At 40.2% G+C, this 21,472-nt stretch overlaps 1 protein-coding gene across 3 annotated transcripts in view; it reads left to right on the top strand.

Moving 5' to 3' along the window:
* The window catches only part of LOC308284322 (uncharacterized protein), a 36,579-nt gene extending 16,470 nt beyond the window's left edge, over positions 1–20,109 (top strand). Inside the window, exons 5-9 of one of the 3 annotated variants that reach the window (XM_080724906.1) lie at positions 4,020–4,208; positions 6,652–6,840; positions 15,707–15,778; positions 15,884–16,239; positions 19,470–20,109. In XM_080724906.1, the coding sequence (XP_080581032.1) occupies positions 4,020–4,208; positions 6,652–6,840; positions 15,707–15,778; positions 15,884–16,239; positions 19,470–19,739 (1,076 nt within the window). In that variant the 3' untranslated portion in view covers positions 19,740–20,109. The remainder of the gene's footprint in view (positions 1–4,019; positions 4,209–6,651; positions 6,841–15,706; positions 15,779–15,883; positions 16,240–19,469) is intronic. The other 2 variants (XM_080724905.1, XM_080724907.1) reach the window with 2 other exon arrangements.
* The last annotated feature ends 1,363 nt before the right edge of the window (positions 20,110–21,472 follow it).

Raw genomic sequence — 21,472 nt, 5'->3', positions numbered from 1 at the left:
AGTGGAGGACAATTTACCCATATTTCTCTGTTTAGGCATGCATGGTTCTCTAGCAGTTCTTCTACCGAGGGGCCAGGGCGACTCAACAAAACTGGGCAAGTCCAGTTTTCCAGTTTTCCGTCGATACTGGTTGATAAGGTTCCCTACCCGCTGCCGAAAACCTACTGATGAGCTCCCTGCCGGCAGCCTGTTTGGCAAGCGGCGCTTATCAATGAAAAGCGTGGGAGATTCTGTGCGGTTAAGACCTGCCTTTAGAGTCACAGAACTGTAAGGGTCCATTTGGTTCGGATCCAACTATAAATCATTTAGCTGGGGGTCTCTGGGCCCCACTTTAAGAACCACGACCGCATGGTTTCTTATGGTAAGGCCATATGGTTGCAGCTTTATTTATCTGTGTCCCCAGTTCAAATATGATTATTTTGGAGGGGGTCTCTGCCTGAAAGGTTTGGGAACCCTTATGCTTTAAAGATCTTAGGTCTTTTTTATTTCTGGCACCAAATGTTTATTCTATGGCATCACTCTCATTTGTCACCTTTATGTTGTGTGTGTGTGTGTGTGTGTGTGTGTGTGTGTGTGTGAGGTGCGTGCGGTGTGTGTGTGTGTGTGTGTGTGTGTGTGTGTGTGTGTGTGCGGTGTGTGTGTGTGTGTGTGTGTGTGTGTGTGTGTGTGTGTGTGTGTGTGTGAGCCGCTGTTTACAATCGCTGTGCATACATACTTTGCACAGCGATACTTTTTTAAATTCATTATTTAATCATCTTTATGAGCTGTGTTCTGCGACCACGGTGGAAGCACGCACGCACGCACGCGCGCACACACACACACACACACACACACACACACACACACACACACACAAAGGGGAGCAAGGTGGTGCTTCGTCGTGAAACAGACTTCTCTGATGGTCTCCCTAGAGAGCACAGGCAGCGGTTCCGACCAAACACTCAGTGCAGTTAATATAGCAGCTTGTTTGAACGTTCTATTGTTATTTTTATCCAGAAATAGGTTATGTAGTAACTACATTTAGACATATTTCTCACATACAGCTGCTATTTTAGATTCCCGAATGCGCTGCTGCTAAAACTACCTGTTTTGTCTCAGCCAAAGCAGGCTGACCAGTGGAGAGTTGAGTGACAGGTACCTTGGACACGCCCTGGTAAATACATTCTGTAAACAACAACTTGTTTCTTATTCTCATATGAGATCAAAATACTTCACCAGGAAATAAGACAGGAGAGTGAAACCAGTGTAAATGGATTTTACTTTGGAGAGGAAAAAGACACAGGCAGACATACAGTAACACAGGCATTGAGGACCCATAGAGTAACAAAGTCATGACGTGACTCGCTCATCCCTCGGTTCCCGATGAAGTGATTCTCTATGGAGAATAACATTGAGTCATCTTAAAATCGTCTCATATAAGCATTGCGGTCCAAAAATAAACACATGGTCTTTGCGATATTGTCGGCGAGGTGGCTCTGTGTGGTTTATGATAGTCAGTCACTCATATTTTACCAGTAAGACTCCCTAATCGGGAGATAAGCGACCGTAGGTCACTTATCTCCACAAATAGAGCAAAAATGTGTTTTTCCAAAATCTTCCTGATCCATGTTGATGACATGAGTGTAGACATACTGTGTAGTGATTTTCGTGATTTTAGGGCAAAATCTGAATCGGCCTCATGGTGGCGCTAGAGGGCCATGTGAGAAATGAGGGGTGGGGTCTCCGCGCCGCCAAGGCGGACAAATAGGTACCGGCCCCGGCTCTCCCGGTCGCTCCTAGCCCGAGTTACGGCATTTTATGTGAGCTGCAGTGGCAGGGGGTCCTCCACTGGGGGCGCCACCACTTTTGCATCCGTTCTGGAGCACCAGGAGTGGGTGGTCCCCGGGAATGCCCCGTGAGCAGCCCCGTTGGGGTGGTCATTTGGTAATTTTTGCACATGTGCTCATTTTTTACACTTGGGGGTCCCCGAGGGAGCTGGGGGTCCCTGGAGCTCCGGGGGTCCTTGGAGGTTGTAGTTTGGCAGGTAAGGAGTGTGTGTGCAAAATCTGGCATGGATCGGGGCAACGGTTGCGGAGATATGAGCAGGGCAAAAGTGTGACGTGTGACGTGTGTGACGGACGGACGGACGGACGGACGGACGGACGGACGGACGGACGGACGGACAGACGGACACCTCGAGCAGCTTTCTGTAGTAAGTGCGACCTACGGTCGCAATAAAGCCTGTTTCTAACGAAAGTTTAACTAATTTGGCGACAGTAACATTAGCGTTTTCTCACCATCAGTTGATTCTTCATATCCATATGAGTCAAACCGCTGGGATAATTTGTTTATAATTGGGACACACACAGTTCTTATATGACACGATATGAAAAAGGTCTATGGGAATTCAGAATGGGGGAAGAAAACCGCGAACCAGATAGGATGTGTAAATTACGTCACACTTCACTAGTGTGTCCTCTATCCTCGAAGGTTTTCCTTGTTCTATAAAGTTTTCCTCTTTACCAAAATGGTGGTTTTACATCATATATAGGCCTATATAGGCCTACTAGTAAGACACCTCAGGGTGACTTGCGACCTCAGGGTGACATGCGACCTCGCCCTAAAGGGCGAGGTCGTGCCAATTCTTGGTCATCTGGCCAACCAAAAACTCCCCCTCATTCTGGGGGGAGTTTGTTCATGTTTTTGTACCTTCGGTCGCAATAAATACAGTATATGACCGTGTACCCTTTTGTTGATTCACAAGACTGTGATAAGACAGAAACAATAGGTCTTATCCACGGGTTTCCAACGCCCCATAGTGCATTGCGCAGACGTTGTACCGAGCTTCTGGCGCCGCAGCCGAGTGTGATTTACAAGCTCACAACGGGCTGCATCTGCGACGCGACGTGAGCTTGTATGTCTGCTGTTAAACCGGAAGTGTGGTCCAAATAATCTCCAGTAAACTCCTGCGGAAACAGGTGGATAACCCAAACATGATCTTGTAGTCGCAGTAACCTGTACGTCAAAACAGTGTAGGTCGGCTCTCTGTATATTTCCACTAGCCAGCCCCAAGGTTGTTGTGTCCAGACAGTGATACATGTAGCATGTGTCACAGTGTCACACAGTCCATATTAACATGACAATATATATTTGTCAATAAAAACGACATGATATGAACTTGTAAATATCAAAAATATCCTAACCCGCCCATTTACTGATAACAAAGCTGCTTGGTTTTTTAGCTTGCTTTATTTTTTTCTAGCTTGATTTCAAGCAGCGTTTTTATCAGTAAATGGGCGTGTCCAAGGTACCTGTCACCCAACTCTGCACTGCTTTACAATTTACACTTTAGGCATTTAGCAGACACTTTTAATCCAGAGCTATAATGTAGGAGCATTTATGATTGATTTAATATGACTCATACTACCCTCCTAATAAGTGTTCTGGCCAATCAATCTGCATCATCCCTGGTTAGAATGTTCAAGAGCAACATGCATGGTGTTTTGTTTAAAGCCATACTGTGTAAGTTGCCCAACTAGTGGTCATTAGCCCTATAGCAAACCGCGGTCGCGTCCGCGTCTTTCGTCCGTTTTTCGTACCTTCAGACCCCCGCGTCTGCCTCCACCTCGCTGAGATCTATCTTTTAAGGGGTCCCTTGTTCCTGTGCGTTCAGTAATTCCAGAGATACGGACTCCTTCACCCTGCCTGGTAGGCGAAATTACCTAGAGAAGGGATGGTACAAACGGGCGACAACAAATATGGCTGCCATAGCGACCCCACTTCAAGATGCGCTGTGATTGGCCGGCAGTTGTATAACCCTCGCTGTGATTGGCCGGTAGTGTGATGACGCAATTTTGGCGCGAGATCCGGTCCACGGCAAGGATCTCAGTTTACATATAGAGAAGGCTTTACAGGCTGAAATTCACGGCGCGGATCTTCTAAAACTTTTGTGATTTAATAGTTAGGAGAATTTTAAGATTTGTTTTATAAAAAAAGTTACATAGTACAACTTTAAAATCTTTCTCTGTGATGTTTTCCAGAAATGGCTGCCGAATTGACTGCCAGCCAGAAGCAGGTTGAACTCCTCCAGACCAGACTCAGTACCACTGAAAACCAGCTTGAAGTCCACCATACCAAACTCAATACCACTGAAGACCAGATTGAGGTCCTCCATACCAGACTCACTACCACTGAAGACATGGTGAAGAACTTGGATGCAGAAAGTAAAGGTAATTAGACCAGAATGATGTTCAGACAATGCATGTACTGTATGAGAGGATACAGTGTTGAAAAGTATCTTACTTTTCTTATAATTCCTTCAGTTGAGTTCAGAGATTTGATCATGTTTTCATCAAGTTACTGTTTGATCCATATAATCCTATAATATATGATCACTTATGACTGATTGAATATGAACATGGAATGAATGTGAGAAATACAAAAAAATATATATTGAACTCAAGTCTCCATGGTGTAAGTAATCAATAGAAAAGAAGTCATTTTGGGGGTGAACTACTTTAAGTATTTTTAACTAACATGTAATCATATAATATGCTAATAAAAATGCCTGGGTCTCCGAGGCTAATAAAAAATAAACATATTGTTGCACAACACGCCACGTAGGGGAATCAAGGTACATTTACTTTGCTGCCCCTTCCCGAGTTTCCCGAGTTATTACAGTACCCCCAGACTGCCTTGGCCCGAATTTCCCGAGTTTTCCATTTTTTTTTTTTTTCAAAAACATTTTTTTGGACTTCAAAAATTAGGCATGATCGTAATCGCGAAATTGCATGTTTAACCCCCATACCAACCACATCTTTCAAAATGGCAGCCATGTTTGTTTACATTTGAAGAAAACAATGGCTTCTATCTCATGAATGCCTGAACGACTTTCCAAGCGGATTTTTTTGTTTGAAAGCTGTGAACAGCGTGCACACATATGGTGCATGATCTAGGCATGGGCGTGCACAATCCGTGCACTCAAAATTGATCCGTGCACTAAAAATTACATGGAATGGCAGTGAGGAACTTGGCGGCCATTTTGAAAAGGCAATGAATGAGTTAGAGGGATATTTCACTTTAAAAAAAACTTTTGGTGATATTATCGTCTAATCAGGCTTTTATGAACACCCTGAACAGTTTTTAATTTGCTTGATTCAATATTTAGATATTTGATGTAAATGTTACCAGGCCCTCCAGGCCCAGGGCCTCTCCCCACACACACCCATTGTAACTTCAAACTTCGTTTTAACCATGATAGATTAATTAAAAACACCCATTATTTTTTCTGGTGACTCATACTACCCTCCTAATACATGAGCAGGCCGTGTTTTTTCGATAACCTTTTTAATTTATTTTTAATAATTATTCTTTTGTTCTTTTCCCAAATAATGATTAAAAATAAATGAAAAAGGTTATCGAAAAAACATGGCCTCTCACGTATTATGAGGGTAGTATGAGTCACCAGAAAAATAATGTGTGTTTTTAATGAATCTATCATGGTTAAAATGAAGTTTGAAGTTACAATGGCTGTGTATGTGGAGAAAAGCCCATAAGGTGTTTCCCTGTTGAAAGTGGAATATCCCTTTAAGTACTGTAATTAAGTACGATTTTGAGGTATTTGTACTTTACTTGAGTATTTCCAATTTCCAATACTTTTACTTTACTCCACTACATCTTGGATCCAAATATTGTACTTTTACTCCACTACATTTAATTGAACACTTTAGTTACTAGATACTTTGCAGATATAAATTACAACTATTATAAAACATAATACGATATAACCACTTTAGCCCTATGTCCTACCTAGGCTGTTTGAAAATAGCAGATCTACAAGCTCACAACACGTCACATGGCGACACGTTGTGAGCTTGCTATTTTCAAACATTGTGTACTTTTACTTTTGGTACTTGTACTTTTTGATGCCAATATTTTCATATTTTTATTCAAGTAGCTACATTTTGAATTCCAGACTACAAAGCACCAATTAAAGACACTTCAAAGCAAATCAGTCATTATAATAAATAATGTTGTGATTGTTATTGATCATGAAGTAGGCTATTATGAGTATGTATAAGTTATTATAATTATAAATATACAGTGCTATAAGCAGACTGTGTTTATAATGCATTATAAGAAGTCTGCACAGTGAAATCCAACAATTGAGAGCTAGCCTATCCACGAGTTTCCAACGCCCCATAGTGCATTGCGCAGACGTCTATACCGAGCTTCCGGCGCCGATTTACAAGCTCACAACGGGTTGCATCTGCGACGCGACGTGAGCTTGTTTGTCTGCTGTTAAACCCGGAAGTTTGGTCCCGATGGTCTCCAGTAAACTCCCGCGGAAACTTGTGGATATTGTTCAGGTGAAGCAGTTAAATATTGTTCCATTGTACAACACTATCATACATTGAAAGCCATAGGTGTTGAACAAAATGCCTCAAATCATGAACACAGAGTGCCATTTCCATTTCGCACACATATTCCCACTATGCCAAGGAAGAAATGCCACTTGAAAACGGTAAAACCAGCCTCATGGTTGCGCTATAACACTCATACTCATACTACCCTCCTAATAAGTGTTCTGGCCAATCAATCTGCATCATCCCTGGTTAGAAGAGCAACATGCATGGTGTTTTGTTTAAAATCTTTTTCTGTTATGTTTTCCAGAAATGGCTGCCGAATTGACTGCCAGCCAGAAGCAGGTTGAACTCCTCCAGACCAGACTCAGTACCACTGAAAACCAGCTTGAAGTCCACCATACCAGACTCAATACCACTGAAGACCAGATTGAGGTCCTCCATACCAGACTCACTACCACTGAAGACACGGTGAAGAACTTGGAGGCAGAAAGTCAAGGTAATTAGACCAGAATGATGTTCAGACAATGCATGTACTGTATGAGAGGATACAGTGTTGAAAAGTATCTCACTTTTCTTATAATTCCTTCAGTTGAGTTCAGAGATTTGATCATGTTTTCATCAAGTTACTGTTTGATCCATATAATCCTATAATATATGAACTCTTATGACTGATTGAATATGAACATGGAATGAATGTGAGAAATACAAAAAAAAGATATTGAACTCAAATCTCCATGGTGTAAGTAATCAATAGAAAAAAAGTCATTTTGGGGGTGAACTACTTTAAGTATTTTTAACTAACATGTAATCATATAATATGTGTCCCAGGCTGGTGAAACCGTCCTAATGTCGCCAATTTTAAAACGGCAGAAAAGTGAGAAAATGAAGTCAAAGTCGTTTTTTGTATTTTTCGTTTTTTTCAAATTCACACAAGTTCGAATTTATAACAAGGGTTTCGTGTCAAAAGATAGTTGTTTTGAGGTATTACAATGGCTAGTTTTATTTGTTAAACTAGGCTGCTTTTGGAAGAAACTGTACGTGGTTTTTGGGGGAGGAGAGATAGCGCTCTGAAAAGTAATTGTCTCGTATTTCACGCTTTGAGCACCGCCCATACAGTGGTGCATCTGGTTCTCTAGTGTGTAAACACATCTCAGTGACTAACTTCATCTCGCTAATGTTATTGGTTTGCAGAAGACAGTATTCTGGAAGGATTTATTTTTTGATTTATACGTTGTGATCTGACTCTCCGAGTCGCTATCGGGCACACAGAGACGCAGCGATGATGTCTTCTCGTAATGGAACAGCCGGCGCTAATGGGAAGCTAACGTTAGCTACACGCTAACGCTGGCTGTTTATTATGAGAAGCAGTGGCTAACGGCAAACGCTAACGTTAGCTAGCGCTAACTGCAGGCATGAAGGCATCGTATACACAACTGGAATTGTTGCTCTTCTACAAGCTCACAACGCGAGGAGTTTAAGTCTGTCAGAACCATCAGATGATCGTTCTGACTGAAGTTACACAAACACTGATTATGCTACATTTGGCACAGTTAGCCCGACCAATTTAGATAGGGCTCGAGCCTGGTGTGGAGCAGTTAATCCTATTTGCTACGTACGTCTACAAAAACGTTCATATTTCAAAGATAAAGTGCTTACTGAAGTCTCACAGATGTCACAGTATGGTACGCTCAAGCAGAACTACCCGTATCTTTCGTATTGTTTAATAAACAGCATTTTAATCCGATCAGATGCCATTTTCTGTTGTTTTTCAGCCATGCGACCCCATCGGTTGCGAGGTGTACTGCACTTAGATACATTAATACCTTTTTAAGGAAACGCCGACCGATCGGATTAAAATGCTCCTCGTTAAATAATACGATCATTACGGGACATTCTGCTGAAGCGTACCCTATGGTGACATCCGTGAGCCTTCACTAAGCAATTTATCTTTGTAATCTGACCGTTTGTGTAGACGTACGTAGCAAATTGGTTAAACTGCTCAACAGCAGATTGTGTTGAATTCACGGTTGGCGCAGCGTAGCGTCTTTACATTTAGCCCAATAATGCTAAATCACAATAACTAAAGTTTAAAACATACATGAACCACTTTAGCCCTATGTTATACCAAGGCTATTTGAAAATAGCCAATCTACAAGCTCACAACGCATTGCGGTGCGACGCGTTGTGAGCTTGTAGATCTGCTATTTTCAAACATTTTTGTACTTTTACTTTTGGTACTTTAAGTACATTTGGATACCAATACTTTTGTACTTTTACTCAAGTACATTTTTTAATTCTGGACTTTTACTTGTAACAGAGTGATTCTACATTGCAGTATTGATACTTTTACTTAATTATAAAATGTAGGTACTTTTGTAATACACTATTTTAGTGAAAAATAAAAACTACAAAAAGAAGAAAATGACAGGATGAGCATATAAGGAGGGGAGGAGGTAGAAAAGACCACTGGCCACTATTTCTGACATGGCTGCAAGCACTATAGCACAATATATTACCACAGGTCTACTACTAAATAGTAGTTTTAAATAATTGTAGTGGAATAAAAGTACATTTGAAGTTGACAGCTATACCACTGTGGGTGTGGTTTGACTTGGGGGGAGTGATTTAGGGGTGTAGGTAAGTACCTATTGTCCCTCCCATTGTCACACCCACTTCTGGCTACTTAGAGGTGTAAAAATGTTCCTTGGATTCAAATGGCCTTTTAAGCACTTTGGGGTTTATGGTGCAACAAGTTTAAAATGTCCATAACTTCTTCAAATATGCTCCAATTTCAACAAATGATACATCATATGAAAGCTTAGACTCTGTACTTGGATAATCTGTACAAAAAAGAAAAATGACCAATGCAGACATAAGGAACAAAGTACCAGACCTAGTCACATATGCTAATAAAAAATAAACATATTGTTGCACAACACGCCACGTAGGGGAATCAAGGTACATTTACTTTGCTGCCCCTTCCCGAGTTTCCCGAGTTATTACAGTACCCCCAGACTGCCATGGCCCGAGTTTCCCGAGTTTTCCAAAAAATTTTTTTGGACCTCAAAAAATGTATTAGGCATGATCGCAATCGCGAAGTTGCATGTTTAACCCCCATACCAACCACATCTTTCAAAATGGCAGCCATGTTTGTTTACATTTGAAGAAAACAATGGCTTCTATGAATGCCTGAACGAATTCCCAAGCGGATTCTTTTGTTTGAAAGCTGTGAACAGCGTGCACACATAATGGTGCATGATCTAGGCATGGGCGTGCACAATCCGTGCACTCAAAATTGATCCGTACACTAAAAATTACATGGAATGGCAGTGAGGAACTTGGCGGCCATTTTGAAAAGGCAATGAATGAGTTAGAGGGATATTTCACTTTAAAAAAAACTTTTGGTGATATTATCGTCTAATCAGGCTTTTATGAACACCCTGAACAGTTTTTAATTTGCTTGATTCAATATTTAGATATTTGATGTAAATGTTACCAGGCCCTCCAGGCCCAGGGCCTCTCCCCACACACACCCATTGTAACTTCAAACTTCGTTTTAACCATGATAGATTAATTAAAAACACCCATTATTTTTTCTGGTGACTCATACTACCCTCCTAATACATGAGCAGGCCGTGTTTTTTCGATAACCTTTTTAATTTATTTTTAATAATTATTCTTTTGTTCTTTTCCCAAATAATGATTAAAAATAAATGAAAAAGGTTATCGAAAAAACATGGCCTCTCACGTATTATGAGGGTAGTATGAGTCACCAGAAAAATAATGTGTGTTTTTAATGAATCTATCATGGTTAAAATGAAGTTTGAAGTTACAATGGCTGTGTATGTGGAGAAAAGCCCATAAGGTGTTTCCCTGTTGAAAGTGGAATATCCCTTTAAGTACTGTAATTAAGTACGATTTTGAGGTATTTGTACTTTACTTGAGTATTTCCAATTTCCAATACTTTTACTTTACTCCACTACATCTTGGATCCAAATATTGTACTTTTACTCCACTACATTTAATTGAACACTTTAGTTACTAGATACTTTGCAGATATAAATTACAACTATTATAAAACATAATACGATATAACCACTTTAGCCCTATGTCCTACCTAGGCTGTTTGAAAATAGCAGATCTACAAGCTCACAACACGTCACATGGCGACACGTTGTGAGCTTGCTATTTTCAAACATTGTGTACTTTTACTTTTGGTACTTGTACTTTTTGATGCCAATATTTTCATATTTTTATTCAAGTAGCTACATTTTGAATTCCAGACTACAAAGCACCAATTAAAGACACTTCAAAGCAAATCAGTCATTATAATAAATAATGTTGTGATTGTTATTGATCATGAAGTAGGCTATTATGAGTATGTATAAGTTATTATAATTATAAATATACAGTGCTATAAGCAGACTGTGTTTATAATGCATTATAAGAAGTCTGCACAGTGAAATCCAACAATTGAGAGCTAGCCTATCCACGAGTTTCCAACGCCCCATAGTGCATTGCGCAGACGTCTGTACCGAGCTTCCGGCGCCGATTTACAAGCTCACAACGGGTTGCATCTGCGACGCGACGTGAGCTTGTTTGTCTGCTGTTAAACCCGGAAGTTTGGTCCCGATGGTCTCCAGTAAACTCCCGCGGAAACTTGTGGATATTGTTCAGGTGAAGCAGTTAAATATTGTTCCATTGTACAACACTATCATACATTGAAAGCCATAGGTGTCTGCACATATCCTTAAATTCAAAGTAAAATTAAATAAAAACGGATTTTTGCATGTTTGTGGATCTTGTAGACACCTATTGGTTTCAATGTATCATATTGTTGTACAATGGAACAATATTCATGCTATGAAGTTAACTCCTTCACCTGAACAATATAGGCTTAATCACTTAATTGTTAGATTTCACCGTGCAGACTTCTTATAATGCATTCAACACAATCTGCTTATAGCACTGTATACTTATAATTATACGAACTTCATAATATGAAGTGACTTTAATTGCTGTTTTGTAATTAAAACAAGTAGATTAGCCTACTTGACCTTACCATAATTATTTTATTTATATAAAGCATCAGTATTATAGGCTACCATTAATAGAGTTCTTATGATATTTATAGTAGTAGTGACTTCACATGGGCCTGTTATAGCGCCACCAGGAGGCGAATTTGTGCAATACACATTCTGGGACAAAAATCACACAAATCAGTACGGTCATTAAACAAAATGGGTATTTCAGATTTTTCATATCCCACCCTAATTGGCTAAGATTGCCTTCCAAAGTTTGCAGGACTGCTCTGTTTTGAACAAAATGTCTCAAATCATGAACACAGAGTGCCATTTCCATTTCGCACACATATTCCCACTAGGCCAAGGAAGAAATGCCACTTGAAAACGGTAAAACCAGCCTCATGGTTGCGCTATAACAGCCTAATTAGTTTTTGCCTAATAACTCCACCAATCAGTGTAGAGGCCAAAGAAAAACCTTTGTCCTGCATTTTTCAAATCTGCATTCAATAGCGCCAGTAGGAGGCGACTTATGTAAAATGTGTGTTTTTTTATCCTTCATATTCCATCCTGATTGGCTAACTTTGGCTTCCAAAGTTTGCAGGATTCGTCCGTTTTAAACAAAATGCCTCAAATCATGAAACAAGCGTGGGAGCGTGTCACCTTTACTACATGTCATCTTTTCAACACCCGACTCTAACCCCACCCTAACCCTAACCTCCGTGGAGTGAGTCGCTAACCCTCCGGTCGAAATGATGGTCGTTCGAAAGAGCGCGATTTTGCCACTCAGCGTGCGATTTGCATAAGATTCTGCACACACATTCCCACTATAGACCGATTTCCGGAACGCTCCCCTGTAGAGAGCGCCGTCACCATTAGATGTGGTGTAAACATTAGTGTAAAGTAACTTGTAGCCTACATTTACTTGAGTACAGTACTTAAACCCTTCAAATACCGATCCCGAACAAGTTCGGCTTTCTTTCGGCAAGAAACAATATTTTTTTTGCTATTTTACTTACCCTGAGCTGCTTGTAAAGACGTTGGTGGTCCTGGCTCGTCCTACGCTTTCCAACGAGCCATTCTACGTGGTCCGACGATTTATTCCATTGAAAATGGCCAGATGCCAAGTTTACAGCCCCACAATTTTTACTGAATCTATGCTGTCGGCGGCACGACGTTTCACGGGGTGCCGATCCCGAACTATATCGGCTTTTTATATAAAATGAATTAAATAATCGGAAGCCTCACCGAAGCCTGAGTCTAAATTTTCATCCAGGCCGCCGACCGCGATCTGTTTACACCGGCCCGCGAGAGCGTAACGCCGCCTTATCGTGCCGCCGAATCCAATACATTCTCACATCTTTGAAGCTCATTTTCTCTGAACTGTGTTCTTATGGAAGCGGAAAAGTTTTATTTACGGCTAAATCACCAAAAATCGGGCTTCTAAATGAGTGATAGCCTTAGCTATCTTGTAGCCATTTTCATCCGGGTCTTTTTCATCACATGCACGAACGTGAACACGCGCGTCACTGCTACGTGGGTCCCCGTATGTTACAGCGCTCATCTATGAGAGTGACCCTGGCCACGCTACAGACTTTGGCGCCCCCAAGTGGCCTTGGCACGCATCGCTTGGCACGCATCGAGTTAAGTACAATTTTGAGTATTTGTACTTTACTTGGGTAGGCTATTTACCATTTTCAATAAGTTAACTTCTACTCCACCACTGGCTGCTGTTTGCACCACGGCAATGGCAACAGCGCCCTCTACAGGGGAGCGCTCAGGAAATTGGTCTATAGGTCAAGGATCAAATGCCACCCTTTTCACATTAGCCTGTTATAGCGCCACCAGTAGGTCAACTTTAACATAGTTGACTTTTTGTCAACTATGTTATTCTTTATAACATAGTTGACATAATTTGCTGTTTTCAGTTCTAAAATCAACATGGCTGCCTATCACCATACACCACATGCGTGCTGGGCCCCTGATTCAGCCCGGGAAAAAGAGTTGGAGAGGCCCTCATTGCGTGCTATAGCTAGTAGCTACTCAAAGATTTGCCATTTCAGATCATGACAAGTGACAAGCCAGTGGGCCAATGGATCAATCACGGAGGCCACGCCCCCACCTCTCCGCCTAGACCTCCGACCAGAATCACAGCCGCACCATTCACTTGAATGGACATACAGCGGATTTTAGACATCAAATATTAATTCCGTTTTGGACCCAGAGCTTCAAAATCTCGTCCAATCCGTCAACAAGGCCTGGATATGCATTGGAAAAAATATGTAGACCTTTAAACGTTTAAAACAATACGACAAAGGAATATATAAGGACGCAGCAGCAGAATGAGGAAATCGCCTGTCTGCTGGACCTACAGAGCCGTTTTACACTGATTTGTTTAGAGGCTATTACTCTCCATCACACAAACAACCAACCAGAATAAACTGCTTCAAATGTAGGCTACATGTTTCTTATCATGCCGATTGCTTATAAAATCTATAACATTTGATATCTCTGGCGTGAAATGTTCGCGATTCCTGACAAGTTTAGCTGCCGAGCCGCAGAGGGAGAGGCAAGGGTGTCTACAAGCTCGCAGTGCAGCACTCGGTGCCGCGCTGTGAGCATGTATATCTGCTATTTTTCAATAGATAAAGCCTAAAATAATTAAGGCCCTTCCACCTTGGGCCCTGGTAAGTCAGTCCCACTTTTCCCTCCCTTGTGACGCCCCTGCCCACAGCCTGCAGTCGAAAGCAGAGTTGAAAAACAACACTTCGCGTCGCTACCCCTGTTCATTCAGACAGACATTCACAGACGTACATTACTTAATCAGTTACTTTAGGCCAACACAGTCCATTCATATTTAAATTGGTTTAAAACGGCTTTCTGTGGTCCAGCAACCATGGACATATTCCTTATTCCTCTGCTGCGACCTTATATATTCCTATGTCGTATTGTTTTAAAAGTTTAAAGGTCTACATATTTTTCCAAAGCAGATCCAGGCCTTGTTGATGGATTGGAAGAGATTTCGAAGCTCTGGGTCCAAAACGGAATTAATATTTAATGTGTAAAAATCCGCTGGATGTCCATTCAAGTGAATGGTTCCATTAGAGGCGGCTGTGATTCTGGTCGGAGGTCTAGGCGGAGACAGCGTTTGGAGGGGCGGAGTTGTGATTGGTGAATTACATGAGTTAAATTTTGTCGTTGTCGGGTGGAAACCTTGTCCAAAATCGTTTGTTTTGTATTTATCATATTTATCATTTTAAAAATGATTTAAACTAGTGAAAACAGCCGATCTACAAGCACACAACGCCTCGCACCGCGAAGCGTTGTGTGCTTGTAGATCTGCTGTTTTCACTACTTTTGTGCGACGGCCTTGTATAATGAAGCAGGGCTTTGCTTTGCGAAAAAAATTACAAATTTGAAACTTGGAGACACGAGGTTTCTGCCCGAAAGTGATGATTTACTTTGTTGGCCGCCTAGCCCACAAAATGGAACAAAGGCCAATATTTTATTTTTAATTTGTTCCTAATGGTCCTGGCCGGGAATGAACCGGCCGTTTGGGAGTTTCCCAATGGCCAGCACGTCCCTGACCACATGGCATTTTTTAAAGAAAGCTTCTTATTGAAAACATTTTAATATGAAAGTTATCTCAGACACAGTTCAAATGTGTTATTTTCCATATTATATTTGATATATTCCAAAAAAGAATTGTATCTAACAGGATTATCATAACTTCATGAAAATAAAATGATCAAAACTAATTTTGATTCAATTCATTTCATTGTTGTTTAACTAGTTAGAAGGTGGTTGTTCGGACGGTTATTTAGTTGACATTTTAGTGATATTCAATTAATAAGTGACCGTTTCCACAGTAAACAATTATGGTATTTGTAAAGACAAGATCATAATGAACATAGCAAGCGTTTTTCTTTTTTTCTTTCTTTTTTTTTACTTTTAATGAAAACGCATGCTAGATATATCCCATGGACTTGAAAAGGCCCGTAATTATATATTGACCCTATTAAAGCATCACCAGGAGGCCACAATAAACTATACCTGACCTGGTGGAGACTTGTGCTCGGAAGAGCACTGCTTCTAGTTGGTGAAATAATATTCCCCATTGACTTGAATGGGAACATTTTAAATGATAAGACGGAATTCATTTGCAGGTGTGACTCGCGTCATGGCAACCATACTTGCAATTTCCCAGAATTGCATCTTTCTAGTTTAATATTCATGTTGTATTGATTTCATATTCATGTTATATTAATTAAATAATATTCATGTTGTATTGATTTCATATTCATGTTATATTAATTAAATATTCATGTTTATCCATTTCAGCTCATGGTGCTCAGCTGTCCACTGTAGAAACCAGGCTGAATGTCAGTGAGAACAAAGTGCAGGAACTTTCCAGTAAGTATGGGGTTCTGAAACTATTGCACTTTTGGGAGTGGTCAAGGTAGTTACCTTGTTCAGATCAAAAGACTTAAGACTTCAAGATGATACTTGTTGTTGCAGTTCTGTTGGTCAACCTGGACTGTGAGAGAATCGCACAGAGTGGTGTGTACGCCATCTACCCCACTACTGCACCTGTCAAGGTCTACTGTGACATGGACACAGATGGAGGGAAGTGGACAGTCATCCAGAGAAGAGTGGACGGCACTGTGAACTTCTACAGACCCTGGGCTCAGTACAAGGCTGGGTTTGGAGACGCATCAGGCGAGTACTGGCTGGGACTGGAGAACATGCATCTCCTCACCAAGAACAAAACGTATGAGCTGAGGGTGGACATGGAAGACTTTGAGGGAAACACAGCGTCTGCCTCTTACTCCTCTTTCTCTGTGGGTTCTGAGGCTGATGGCTACGAGCTGCAGGTCAGTGGTGTAAAGTAACTATACATACTTAAAGGGGAAGACCACCCATTTTCAATAATGAACTATGTCATTAATATACCTTAGAGGAGTTGTGTGGAAATAGAAAAAAAGTTCCCCCTCTTCTGTGTTGCCTAGAACTGGAGGATTGATTTTGGGGTTTGTATTGTAAAGTACAATGTGTGATGTCATCAAGTTGTACTTTACAATACAAACCCCAAAATCAATCCTCCAGTTCTAGGCAACACAGAAGAGGGGGAACTTTTCTTTTATTTCCACACAACTCCTCTAAGGTATATTAATGACATAGTTCAATACTGAAAATGGGTGGTCTTCCCCTTTAAGTACTGTTGGTAATTTTATTGTCTAATCAGGCTTTTATGACCACCCTGGAGAGACATTAATTTGGTTGATTCCAACACATCAGTATTTAGATATTTGATATTCATTTTTTTAGACCCACATTTGAACCATGATGGAATCATATATATATATATATATATATATATATATATATATATATATATATATATATATATATATATATATATATATATATATATATATATATATATATATATATATATATATATATATATATATATATAGGAGGAGGGGAATAGAGAGGGAAGGAGGAGGATGGACAGGAGAGGAGGAGGAGGGAGAGGGGGCAGGATGAGGAGAGGAGAAGAGAGGAAAGGAGAGGAGAGGGAAGGAGGAGGATAGGGAAGGAGGCGGGACAAGAGAGGAGGAGAGGAGAGGAGAGGAGAGGAGAGGAGAGGAGAGGAGAGGAGAGGAGAGGAGAGGAGAAGAGGGAAGAAGGCAGGAGAGGAGAGGAGAGGAGGGAGAGGGAGAGGGGAGAGGAGGGGTAAGGACCTATATAAACGAGCAAAAGTCTGTGAGTGCGTCCGTCTGTCCGTCCGTCTGTCCCATCCAGTAATGTCATCAGTGATGTGATCGATGATGTAATCAGTGATGTCATCGAGGATGTCATATAATAGTTAGAAATCCAGTACAGTAAATGCTATAAACGTGTCTGTCTGTCTGTCTGTCTGTCTGTCTGTCTGTCTGTCTGTCTGTCTGTCTGTCTGTCCGTCCCATCCAGTGATATCATCGATGATGTCATCATGATGTCATCAGTGATGTTATCGATGATGCGATTGATTATGTCATCAGTGATGTCATCGATGATGTCATGATTGATGTCATATAATATTTAAGAAATCCAGTGATGTTATTGATGATGTCATCAGTGATGTCATATAATAGTTAGAAATCCAGTGATCTCATCAGTGATGTCATCAGTGATGTCATCAATTAATGGCCTTTTTCACGAACACGGACATCAATGATGTCCGTCAGAGAGGAGGAAGTGAGAGAAGGGAAGAGAAGAGGATGATGAAAGAAGAAGAAGAGGAAAGGAAGGGGTAGAGGAGGGAGACCCCAGGACATGCAGTCTGAGGTGGTGTTCAGTATTAGGCCAATAGAGAATATGGATGAAATCACCTCACACATACTGGAGGTTGTGCAAAAAAGATATGGCTGTAAGGGGGTAGAAGAGAAGAAGGGGAAAATTGATTTGATTGAACTAGATAATTCATTAACCCTAACCCTTGATTGAACCTTTGATTGGTGAAATATTGCATGACATTTTAGTCAAAAGGAAAACGATTGAGGGGAAAGATGACGGAAAGGAGAGGATAAATGAGGAAGAGAAGGGGACAAAACAGGACCAAACAGGATCAAGGGAGACCAAACAGAATCAAAGAGATCTGAGGAACTAAACAAAGATAAAGAGGTCTGAGGAGAAGGCAGACATCTTCCTCAGAGGTTCAAGGAGAAGGAAGAGATAACAGTAACATTTGAGTCACATCTTCCTGAGAGGTCCAAGGAGAATGAAGACAAAAGATAACAGTAACATTGGGTCACATCTTCCTGGGAGATCCGAGGAGACGGAAGCCAAGAGATAACAATAACATTTGGGTCACATCTTCCTGAGAGGTCCGACAGGGTCATAACAGGTAAGACAGAACCAAAGGAAACCAAACAGAACCAAACAGAGAACCAAAAATCCAAGGAACCAGGAGAGAGGAGAGGATCACAAACTAGGACAGGGTCACAAGACCAATGGACCGAAAGGACAAACAAAATGGAAATGAAATGTCTAATAAAAGAAAGATCGACAAAAGACAATATTGAAAAACCAAAGGTACCACATATTGAAGCCCAGAATTCAAATGAAAGACCAAATTACATATTGCAGATTTATCAACCGAGTTAGGAAGAGAATGGACAATCAAAGAATTTATTAGTTCAAAAAGTCAAATTTGGCGATTTAAAAATGTATATTTTCTTTTTTCATAATGGTAACGGGTAAGATAACGGGTACGGACTTAAAAACACAGTAGGCTATGTTTTGTAATAATAATCAATATCCACAAAGTAACTAGTAACTAAAGTTTTCAAATAATTGTAGTGGAGTAGTGGATTTATTTTGCCCAAAGATGGGTGATTTTGATGAATCTATCATGGTTACAATAGGTTTGTATAGGAAGGGGGCGTGATAAAAATGAATAACAAATATCAAACTACTGAACCAAGCAAATTAAAATCTGTCCATGGTGGTCACAAAAGCCTGATTAGACGATAACGTGAAATATCCCTAGTACAATTTTGAGGTATTTATTTCCAATGTAGGCTACTTTTAATTCTACTCCACAACATCTCATAGACAAATATTGTAGTTTTACTCCACTACAATTATTTGAAAACTTTAGTTACTATAGTTACTTTGTGGATATTGATTATTATTACAAAACATAGCCTACTGTACATTAACCACTTCAGCCCTTTCTCGACTTCGGCTATTTGAAAATAGCCGATCTACAAGCTCACAAAGTGTCCTGATGTGAGCTTGTAGATCTACTATTTTCAAATCATTGTAAATACTGAATCAAGCAAATTCAAATCTGTCCAGGGTGGTCACAAAAGCCTGATTAGAGTATTTGTAATGAGTATTTCAGTTTTTTTCACAACGTGTCGTGATGTGAGCTTGGAGATCTGCTATTTTCAAATCATTGTATTTATTTTGGAAAAAAGTTTAACATGTACTTTTACTCAAGTAAATTCCCAATACCAGACTTCTACTTTTAACAGAGTATTTTTTTTGCATTGCAGTATTGGTACTTTTACTTAAGTAACAAATGTGAGTACTTTTCCCACCACTGCTGCAGGTTGCTGGCTTCAGGGATGGAGGAGCAGGAGACTCTCTGACCTATCACAGTGGAATGAGATTCACAACCTTTGACAAAGATCAGGACACGTATGGCGGCAACTGTGCAAGTAGTTATTCTGGTGCATTTTGGTACAAGGACTGTCATTATGTTAACATCAATGGTGTTTACCAGCAGGGAACAACGTCTAAAGGTGTGAACTGGTACCACTGGAAGAGTAGTTATTACTCCCTGAAAGCTGTAGCCATGAAGATCAGACGTGTTCCTTAAACATGTTCAGGTTCACATGCATAGATTTGAAAAGCACAGCCATGGTATAAAAGGCATGATGCAGTATTTACTCTTTTTCATGGTTTGATTTTTCTTTTCTTTTTTGTTTCATTCTTTGAGACTCTGTTTAATCCTAAACTCATACAGTCGATATCTGTATTGTATCACATATTATTACAGTGATGACCTGCTGTCCTCTATGGCTCTTAAATCAATAAATAATCCAAGCTGTTAAACAAATAAAGAGATAAAGATAGGGGTAATGCGTATTCTTTTTTTTTTCCAAACACATTTTTGGGCACTGCTCCTACAGGCCTAAAATCACACAAAGCGGTACACAGTATCTCTAAAGTCATGTCATCAAATATGGCTCTGTCCATTTCCCATCCTGATTGGCTACTTCTAAAGTTTGTGTATGCGACGTGACGATCGCTTTGATTAGGGAGTCTTACTGGTATTAGTGATTAATTGGTAACACTTTATTTAAAGGTCTGTCTATATTGCATTATAATCACATTTATTGATTTATAAGCGGGGGGGGGGGGGGGGGGGGGGGGGGAACCTGTTTTGTTGTTTGAGAGCAGCTGAGTCAGATACAACAGCAGTGACACAAACACATGTTTTGAGGAATTAGAAATAATCAACATAATGACTAAATTCTGGAAGAAGAAAAGGGAGGTAAAAGCAACACCAACTAAAATGTCTACACTGCTAAAAGGTTCAAATGGAAGGTTGTGTTTGATCTAATGAGCTTAAAGGTGTAAAATGTGTGGGGAAGTCCTTGTTATACAAGGAAAACGGTGCATTAATGTGAAAAGCAGCAGTGGCATCATTAGACGTAATGACAGATACATGTACAGATGCATGTACATAACGTGCATGGTTTAAGGAATAAAGATTAGGCAGTTCAAAGTAACAGATTGTACAAACCTGTTGTGATATTTAGTAGTCATAATAGTACTATTATGTCCTCTGACGGTCGGTGGAAACCAAAACTGTTACTTTTCAAGATTCAAATTCAAAAGCATCAAAAGTAGCAGATCTACAAGCTCAAAAAGCGGTGCGTTTCGAGCTTGTGCAGCTGCAATGTTGATACTTTTGTTGTGTGACGCTGTAGTAATATGATCAGGTAGGGTCAGAGGTTTACAGATGGTACAAGTGTGTTAAATGACTTGTTTCACAAGCAACCATCATTGTACTTTTAAGAAAAGTGGAAAGAGACAGAGAAAGGAAGAAACAGAAGGAAAATACATACATAAGAAATATACATACAGTGCATTACGTGTGTGGTGGTAAAACTGCAGTGGTATCAGGCAGTTAGACGTAATGACAGATAATGTACATAAGGTGCATGGTTTTAAGGGGGAAAGGTAATGCTACTAGATATTTAAGCAGCAGATTATAAAACGTGTCATAGTATTTAGTCATAATTGTCATACATATCGTCTCTGTTGGGTGGAAACCTCATATGTCCAAAACAGTTACTTTTCTGGATTCAAATTCAAAAGCAGCAGATCTACAAACTCAGTTTTTTCCGATAACCTTTTTTTTTTATTTAGTAAAAATGCTAAAAATGTAATACAATAAATACTAAAAAGACCTTGTATCTGAACTATACTGGCTTGTGTTTTTCATGCAAACTGCTAATAAAGTATTCAATCAATCAATCAATCAATCAATCAATTGTAGCAACATGACTCAAATATAATAAAAAGTGGATAAAGTATCATTCT

This window comes from Nannobrachium achirus, assembly GCF_963921795.1.
Source record: "Nannobrachium achirus genome assembly, chromosome: 4".
NCBI lineage: Eukaryota > Metazoa > Chordata > Actinopteri > Myctophiformes > Myctophidae > Nannobrachium > Nannobrachium achirus.
Note: the sequence above shows the minus strand (reverse complement) of the source record. Positions and strands in the feature narration are given on the sequence as shown.